Source organism: Drosophila suzukii, chromosome 3 (genome assembly GCF_043229965.1).
Source record: "Drosophila suzukii chromosome 3, CBGP_Dsuzu_IsoJpt1.0, whole genome shotgun sequence".
In the NCBI taxonomy this organism is placed as follows: domain Eukaryota; kingdom Metazoa; phylum Arthropoda; class Insecta; order Diptera; family Drosophilidae; genus Drosophila; species Drosophila suzukii.
In genome coordinates, this window is record NC_092082.1 from 82,726,203 (window position 1) to 82,735,792 (window position 9,590).

At 39.3% G+C, this 9,590-nt stretch overlaps 2 protein-coding genes across 2 annotated transcripts; both read left to right on the plus strand.

Moving 5' to 3' along the window:
* Positions 1-108: 108 nt before the first annotated feature.
* Positions 109-3,447, plus strand: LOC108017597 (acyl-CoA synthetase short-chain family member 3, mitochondrial). Its single transcript, XM_017084687.4, has 5 exons — positions 109-281; positions 937-1,954; positions 2,015-2,325; positions 2,390-2,535; positions 2,851-3,447. The coding sequence occupies exons 1-5, from the start codon at positions 245-247 to the stop codon at positions 3,361-3,363; spliced, it is 2,025 nt and encodes a 674-aa protein (XP_016940176.4). The 5' UTR covers positions 109-244; the 3' UTR covers positions 3,364-3,447.
* Positions 3,448-4,862: 1,415 nt separating this feature from the next.
* On the plus strand, positions 4,863-7,158 carry Ms (neuropeptide receptor myosuppressin). The gene is made up of 3 exons (XM_017084682.4): positions 4,863-4,998; positions 6,221-6,432; positions 6,540-7,158. The coding sequence occupies exons 2-3, from the start codon at positions 6,222-6,224 to the stop codon at positions 6,629-6,631; spliced, it is 303 nt and encodes a 100-aa protein (XP_016940171.1). The 5' UTR covers positions 4,863-4,998; position 6,221; the 3' UTR covers positions 6,632-7,158.
* Positions 7,159-9,590: the final 2,432 nt, after the last annotated feature.

A 9,590-nucleotide genomic window follows, 5' to 3' on the forward strand; every position in this document is an offset into this window, starting at 1 on the left:
CCACTGTTCCGGCTCTCTTAATCTCGGAGAATTTCGAAAGCAAACCTTTGATCGGGTGTTTCTTAAAGGTTTTGGTTTTCAACTCGCGTTCTACATTCTCCAGTCCCATTGCAAAGTTTCGACTACAGTGCGACGGTTGTGCTTGATCCAAAAACTTATAGGGGACTCGCAAGAAATATTTATATAGAGTCTATATTATAGACTAGGACTAAATATATATAAACTAAAACTATAAGGAATTAAAATGGAGCCCGGTCCCAGTGCAGTGAATTACGAAGGTTGTAAGTGAAGAATGGTGACGGTATATAGAAAAGTAGAAGGCAATGCCACTTTTAAATGAGTAATCGCATGATCGGAATACGACATATATCTACATCAGGAAAATGAAGTTCAGAATACATAGGATTCGAAAACTGAGAATATTAAAATAATGTGTTTTTAACAGATATGTTAATTAACAATCCTATATTATGGTATAGGATATAATAGATTCTATGGAACTTTTTAGTTCTGTAAAGGGCATTGTGTAGATTATCCATTTGAATAATGAACTTTCGATGCGACTTTGTTGTGATCAATTAGAGTTTAGTTTTGTGCCGAAACTGTTACCACTAAATATTAATGATTTCGATTAGCCTATGCAAGACGGAGGCTTTAGGGTCCAACGGCCAGCGACAATGACGTGTAGATTATGCTCGGCGTCTGGCTTGGCCGTATATAAGGAGTGCATATATGTAGTACAGGGTATATAGAAATCAGTTGAGTGACCGCGAAATTTAGAAAATTTAAAATTCAATGCGACTGAGTGGTGTTTGGTCTTGGTGTAAGGTAATATTGCGTGGTAGTGTTGTAATTTAGTTTGCTAGCCTAGTTTAAAGCAGCGATCAACTCATAGACGAATGGTCACCTGATGCTCCAAACACCTTGTTCTCCTAGGTGAATCCGTTTACGGCATGCCCGTAGAGGCTCACGATCCTCTGTACTTAGAGGCCTATCGCCAGAGCGTCCAGGATCCGGTGTCCTTTTGGGAGAAGCAGGCCCACCTGCTCGACTGGGATCGACCGTGGCAGAAGGTGCTGGACAACAGCAATCCGCCCTTCACCAAGTGGTATGTGGGGGGCTATCTGAATGCCTGCTACAACTCCATCGATCGGCACATTCTGGCGGGGCGCGGTGCCAAGGTGGCCCTAATCCACGACAGTCCGCTGACGGGAACGGTGCGCCGGGTGACCTATCAGGAGCTGTACGATCAGATCATCCTGCTGGCCGGCGGTCTTGCCAAAATGGGGGTGGTCAAGGGCGATCGCGTGGTGATCTACATGCCCCTAATCCCAGAGACCATCATTGCCATGTTGGCGATTGTTCGCCTTGGAGCCATTCACTCGGTGGTCTTCGGTGGCTTCGCCGCCCGGGAACTCTGCTCGCGGATTGAGCACGTGGAGCCAAAGCTAGTGATCGCCTCCAATGTGGGCGTGGAGCCGGGCAAGGTGGTGCCCTACCTGGACATCCTGCACTCGGCCATCAACATGTCGCGTTGGCGGCCACCGCAACGGAATATCATTTTCCATCGTGACAATGTCACGCCGGACACCACCAAACTGGATCCGCAGACCGATGTCCTCTGGTCGGATGTCCTGAAGATGTCGGAGGGTGAGCAGCCCATAGCCTGCGTTCCCATCGAAGCCAACGATCCGCTGTATATCCTGTACACCTCCGGAACGACGGATAAGCCCAAAGGAGTACTCCGCACCATCGGTGGTCATCTGGTGGCACTGATGTACACGCTGCGAACTCTCTATGGGATTGGCCCCGGCGACACCTGGTGGGCGGCCTCGGATATGGGCTGGGTGGTGGGTCACTCGTACATTTGCTACGGTCCACTCTGCTTGGGAGCCACCAGTGTCATGTACGAGGGCAAACCTGATCGCACCCCGGATCCGGGTCAGTACTTCAGGTGAGTGTGAACCTCATATGATATATTTTACCTCTACTGATTTATCTACTAACCTCACAGGATTATCGACCAGTACCAGGTGCGCTCAATCTTTTCAGTGCCCACCTCTTTCCGGGTAATCCGTCGTGCTGATCCGGACATAAGCTATGGACGTCAGTACTCCATGAAGTCCCTGCGCGCCATCTTCATTGCCGGCGAGCATTGCGACTACGAGACCAAGTCCTGGATCGAGAAGACCTTCAAGGTGCCGGTGCTTAACCACTGGTGGCAGACAGAGACGGGCTCCGCGGTGACCGCCACCTGCCTGGGCTTCCACCAGAACCTTAGTCCACCCGCCTACACCACAGGACTGCCCCTCATGGGTTACGAAGGTGAGTGATGCTCCAGATGGCTGGGAAAAGTGAGGATTTAAGTCCTGGGACATCTCTCTTGCAGTCAAAATCCTAAAGGCGGACGGCACCGAGGCGCAGACCTCGGAACTGGGCAGGATTGCCCTGAAGCTACCCCTACCACCCGGAAATATGGCCACCCTCTATAAAAACGAAGACCTCTTCCGCAAGCTGTACTTTCAAAAGTTTCCCGTGAGTCGTGTTGTTAATTCTTTAAAAAAATATATATAAATCTAAAACATCTTTAATATCAAAACTAAGTACCTAAGATTCATATTAAAGAAGCAAATCCTTAATTAATATGAAAAGCAGACGATTAAGTTATTTTAAGCTCTAAGCACTTTTTTACTTCTTTCTTGAGAAAATATTTCTAAAATGAGTTCTAAAATTAGACTCAATTCCTTTCAACTTCATATTTTTGAAATTCCTGAAAGTCTTATTAAATAATACAAGTACATTCAAGCTCCTTTTCAAGTGAATACTATTAACTAAATTCCGTAAACTTAGGGCTATTACGATACCATGGATGCCGGTTACAAGGACGAGCGTGGGTATATCTTTGTGACGGCCCGCGACGATGATGTGATAAATGTAGCTGGCCATCGGTTGTCCACCTCTAGTCTAGAAGACGCTGTGCTTCGTCATCCGGACGTGGTGGATGTGGCTGTTTTTGGGGTTCCAGAGGCCACAAAAGGCCAGGTGCCGCTGTGCCTGTACATTCCAGTGGAGAACTGCAAGAAGACGGATGCCAAGCTGTCCACGGAGATCATCAAGTTGATCAGGGATGTGGTTGGGCCCATTGCCGCCTTCCGGCTGATCACGTCCGTGAATAACCTGCCACGTACTCGATCCGGAAAGACGATGCGAAAGGCCATGGCGGATTTTGCCCGGAATGAGCGCGTTGTCCTCCCAGCGACCATCGATGATGCCAGCGTTTTTGTGGAGATCCGAAGGGCCCTAAATCAACTGGGCTATGCCATGTCCGCTCCGGAACCGATTGTGGCCAAGTTACTCGACTGAGGGGTTCTAGCAACCCTCAACTATCCTCAACTTTCTCCTTAGCTTGTACGACTATCAAAAATATGAAAATAAAATTAAAGCAAGTTTGGCTGGGGTTTTTCCTCCGTTTATTTGCGTAGTCCGCAAAATGGCGAACATAATTTAAATATTAATCGAAGTGACCTATTCGCCTATACAATTCTGCCTCACTGGCGCACTATTCACGTGTGTACTGTATGTTCAACTGAAACTCAATCAGTTTATTCAAATTTTGTGCAAATTTCGCGAGACATTGTTGGGCAAAACAAGTGTAGGTTTCTGTATAACCAACCCCCTCTATTTTTTTGCTCACATATGGAACTGGCATTGCATTATTTGGCCTGATTTTTGCACATCAAGAATGACAGCAAATGGCAGCTAACCGTAACCCAATTAGTGGGTGGGTTCTTTGACACGGGCTTAAATGGGATGGTTGGTCAAAAGTGCTGCATATGGTGTTATGAAACTTATTAGCTCTACATCTTATGCTATCTTATTCAATTAGGGACAAAAACATTACTTTTAGGAAGGAAAATTTAAGGGGCACTTAGATAAAGGAAAACTTAAGTATTAAAGGTTCCTTCCAATATTTTCCTATAGTGGTGAACAATGATTTTTAATTTTTTAGAATTTTTAAATCAATATCTCTTTCATATCTTTAGTTTTTTATATTATTTTAAAGATACTCGTAGATGTCGGGGTTTATCACAGCAAAAGAAATGCTTTTCTTTTATTTCTTCTCTCTGGCTTCATTAGTTACGCTAACGTCATAAAAGGCGAACGAATTAGATTTTCTTCTGGGTTAATTCGAATTTTCACAGACTTAGCCATGTTTTTATCTGCATCCTGGCTTGGCCCTCTAAAGGATGAGGGTCTGACGTCACAGTCGAAATTCTTATAGAGGAATTTTGCATGCGAAACACGCACAAATTCAAATTAATTGCAACGCTTCGCCTGCAAATCCCAGTCTCATAAACCGAAGATTACTCTGCTTACGCATTCGAATGGACCAGAATGCAGTAACCAGGACTTCGGCTTTAAAGTTAGGGCTTAAAGTGGAGCCGTTGCTTGGAGAGTAAACGTTCGATGATGGCCATAAATGATTATAACTACCCATAAATAGGTGATGGTTTGCCGGCCACTGATCATAAAGGCGACCACTTTTACAACATAATTAAGAGCTGATAAACTTATATAATAGATAAACATATTGGGCAACTCGAGGGGGTTTCGCTTCATTCCCCTGCTCGTTGAAAGTTTGCCAAGTGCACACATCGTGCTCTGGTCGGTGTCGGTGGCGTATGAGTGATGTTTGTGCACGCCCACCAAGTATCCTGCAAGGAGCGCAACATGTGGTCCCCCGTCCCCTGTATTGCCAGCTCCTGTGTGCCTGTGTACTTCCCGTCAGCCAATCACAGGCCACGGCGCCATCTGCGCTCGTCCTCGGCGGAAGTAAATAAAAGCGGATGTCCTGGCTGGACAGGACATCATTCGAGTGCTTGCGTTCAACAAGTCCAGCAAACGGAGCAGCAACTGAGCCCCAGTGACAAAACTATCAAGTTCATAATTCAAGTTATCTTTTTGTGGAAAAACCCAAAATCTTAAAGCCCTCATCAGGTGGGTACTTGTGTCTTATGATATTCAATGCTTTGGATAGTTTTGGAGAAGGTTAACTGATTAAAGTGAATCTTTTGATATTCTTTGAATGAAAAATGTGAAAGTTATGTTTAGATCCTTAAGACACTGAAAAACTCTTAGAAATTTTAAAGTTTAACAAAAGTTTTAGGGGTAAAATAGAGAAAAATATATCAGTTCAACCAACAAGTGTATTTTTTTACTTTAAGACTCATATTATAGATAAAAACGTGAAAAAAAAATTATTTTTGATATTTGTAGCAGTGTATATCTTTAAAAAATATATATAAATTTTAGATTTTTTAAGACTGTAGATGAAAGATAATTTCATTTTCCTAAGTTTCCTCATTTGGAAAAACTTAAAACTTAAAAAAACAGAGTACAGAGTACAGGCAGTACTTTCTAGAATATATTGTTGAGGACCAAATTATAAATCGATTTGGTTTTTTAATTTTTAGAACTAAAAATATAGGAATTTTTGATTTCTATTCAATTAAATAGTTAAGGCCTCCAATTGTTGCGCAATAATAAGTGTCCGTTTAGAAAGCAAACACATGCAATTGATTTGCATGCGTGCAGCTCAGTTGAGCCCTAAACAAGCAACAGCAGTTTGGATCCTTGGAACGTGCGCTATGGACATCCCCCATTTGGCACCGCCTGCCTCCCGATTTCTGGGGTTCGTTTCCTTAGCTAAATAGATGCGGGAGCAACACGTTCGCACAGGTGTTTGCATGCCAACTGCAACACGGGGCGTATGAGTGCTGCCTCCACTTCCATCATCGTAATCACCATCGAGGGGCGGTGACGCAGAACAGATTGCCTTTGTTGCTCAGCCCATCTCAGCTAATAGAAACAAATTGTCTTTCGCGTAAATATATTAGGGTAGCATTAAGACGCCTGCTTGGCTGCGATGCAAAATGAAAGCTCCGCCGCGAGCCTGATACCAAGTACAACTCCATTTATGCATAATACTTTGCCATGGCGACGACATCATCATCAGCGAGTGGCAATCAGGCACGTAGCATTAAGATCGTTACACTTAATCAAAATCAGTGGGGTTGGATGGGTGTGTGGGGGTGTAGGGATAAGGCTAAGTCGCCCTGCAGCCAGGATGTCCTTGCAGAACAACCTTTGCTGGCGATAATCTAATAAGAGCGACACCAGCTAACGATGTCAATCTTGTTCTTTGCAAACCCACTTGTAGCATGTCCTTCGCTCAGTTCCTTGTCGCCTGCTGCCTGGCCCTCGTCCTCTTGGCCGTGTCCAGTACCGGGGCCGCCGTCCAGGGACCTCCTCTGTGCCAGACCGGCATCGTCGAGGAGATGCCTCCGCACATCCGAAAGGTGTGCCAGGCCCTGGAGAACTCTGATCAACTGTCGTCGGCCCTCAAGTCTTACATCAACAATGAGGCATCTGGTAAGTTGGAATTGAATTTTCTAAATTATATACCCACTATTAGAATTAAAATGCCAGTAATATCCTCATACTTTGCAATCTCACATTATAAATATCTTTAATTCCAGCTTTGGTGGCCAACTCCGATGACCTTTTGAAGAACTACAACAAACGTACGGATGTTGATCACGTTTTCCTGCGGTTCGGCAAGCGTCGTTAAGGACTCCAGCTTAGAGGACACCACCAACCCCATTTGATCCCGACTTGAGACCACGACACTGGACCTTGACCACAAGCGGCGGAATCGTTTCTATTAGCACAAAGCACAGCACTATTTTGACGTTTTCAGCATAATTATGTAAACGTAATCAATGGAAACTCAGAACTTTACTCAATTGGAAGCTCTCTAGTTCATTAAATAGCAAATCGATGTGTCCAATGTTTCTATAAAAAAAATCGAATACATATTTGTACATACTCAAAGACCCCCGAAACGTTCTGAAAGTTGTTCCCTTGGTTTTAATTCAATTTTAGGTTTTTCTTTTCCCATTGAGGATTTTATTAATGTTATTAAAACTTATAATACGTATTTGCTACAGTTAAAATATCTCACACATATTTCCCTAGCATGAAGCACTATTATTAAATAACCAACAAATGTTTTTGAATTCGACCTATAATTTCTGATATTTATGTTAATAAAGACAAACTTTTCCTCTCAATATGTGAATGCATGACAAAATGCAATTGAAATTGGTTTATTTTTAGTAGGGTTTATTGGGATACCAAAGAGTTAAGATTAATCTTACAAGGGTTTTGTTTTATTTATTAATTGACATTTTACAAGTTATTTATAGGAACATTTAAAAACACTTACCTTGACCTTAAATTTCGCATAAAAAGAATAAAAAACGTTAAATATATTTTTTACATTTCAGTTTATTAGGGTTTTCAGGGTTCCTTGTATTTAAAAACTTTCTAACAAAATACTCTTGAAAAATTACTTGGTTCGACTTGGTCTATCTTCTACTGAACACTATAAAAAAATTCAAATTGTTTCCTTATCTTTTTGTAATTGATGAAGATATCACTTAAACAAATACGATCTGTATTTTCATATTAACCTCTGATTTGTTGTCTGCAAATCTATTATTGGATTTTTTAAACTTTTAAAACAAAAAATTTCAATTACTGATTATTTATTTCTTCTTTTTAACTGATAAACGTCGAAAATTGAAAATTTTAGTCGGGAGTTATGTAAAAAAATTCCATTAATCTAAAATCTTACATTCGATTCGTAAAATAAATATGCATCTTATTATATATTTGAAATATTTCTTTGTCTTTTTCTTTATCTCTTGTTTTTTCTGGAAGTTTTTGTAAACTTCATCAAACGATTTTCCCACTGTATGCTCCTGATAACCAGAAGAAATATATTTTGTGAAAGCATATTTGGTCAATGGGCTCCACAGTGCGCAGATTCTTTCGTTCCATTGGGATATATTTTGATTTTCAAAAATTTGCTTTGGCTGAAAAAGTTAAAAGTTACCATTTAATTGCATGTTTGGATTAAATGAGGTTTGCCATTTTTAACGTTTTTATTAAATCAATAAAAAACTAAACAAATAATAGAATATTGTAAATCAAATTGACACAAAAACGTGAAATAATGCAGTTATCTGATTTCTATGCATATTCTTAAAATGCCAAAGCTTGTAAATTAAAAAATATATGCCATTTACAAATGATTTTTTTTGTCTGATCTTTTTACATATTGTTTTATGCTTGTACCTAGATTTTCTGATTTCATTAATTTGAATCGGTCTGTTTTCCATTTTTATTGGAAAATGGGTGTTTCTTGTAAACACATTTTTTCTGTGGCAAAATTTGTATTAGCTTTTTCGAAAATATTAGTTAACTGTTGAATAAACAAATAATTAGGAAATTCAAAACTAAAGTTTCTTAAGGCATTATATCATTTGGATCGGGGTCCATATTAATTTTATGTAATAATTTATTGATTTTGTTTTCAGTTCTTTCTTGGATCTATAGAGATTTAATCTCGTTGAAATGTCATTCAGTCTTTTTAATAAATATTCATTTTTATATTATCATAGCTTTGTCTTTATAAGACTGCAATTAAGGTATTTGATTCGTCTTAACTATAACAAATAAAATCATTTTGTACATAAACGAAAATATATAATTAACATAAAAGTGCAACATTTAAAACAAAATATTTCATAGATTCATAATCTCTTTGGTTTCATTGTATTTTTACTTGGTATTTTGTGTTGTTTGTTTTGAGATTACCACCATTGACATATCCTTTTTAGTTCGTTTCCTTCAGATTTGATAAGCGTTGTAACGCTATCATTTTGTTTAACTTTGATTTTTCATTCCTGTAAAAAAAATCTAAATGCTACTATTTATATGGAAAATGCGGCAAAAGAGCCGAACTTGTTTATATGAAGAACTCAGCAGCTATTTAATATTATAATATTATTTTGTAATCTCATTAAAACTACAAATATTCGACTGTATAATTTTTATCGGACAATTATAATTATTGTTATTAATTCCAACATTTGTCGTGCTGAGTTCAACATATGCTAAAATTTGTTATATATGTATATTTTTTGGCTTTGACCTTAACTTACCAAAATATGTTTAAAAATTGTATATGGTTTTGTTTGTACTTTCAGTGCTTTCATTTTGCAATTTTAGATAATTATCTAATTGTCAATCATTGTAAACATTCTCGATAATAATTTCGCGACACTATCTTAAAAATTCGATTGACTGATGTCCTTGAAATTTCGAAACGTGTTTCGTCATATTATTTTTTGTAATTCTTCTTTTTTAGAGATTTATCCTGAGTGTGGTAGCTCAGGTATAATGGCACTTGTATAATTGCTTGGCGTTTAATTGTTCTTTGCATTTGTTGACTTTGTAATCATTTCGTAAATACTTAATACTTTTTTTCATTCATTTGTCTCTCATATTTCATGATTTGTATGCTTGCTGTGCTGCTTCGGTTCGTGAATATATTCAGTCTTTTGATTTTCATATTTTTCACTCATACGATTTTTGATTGATAGCTTTGCTTAATTATTTGCATTTTTACTGATTGATTTTTTTTAAACAAAATATTTTAAATAATAATAGGTACGCTTAAA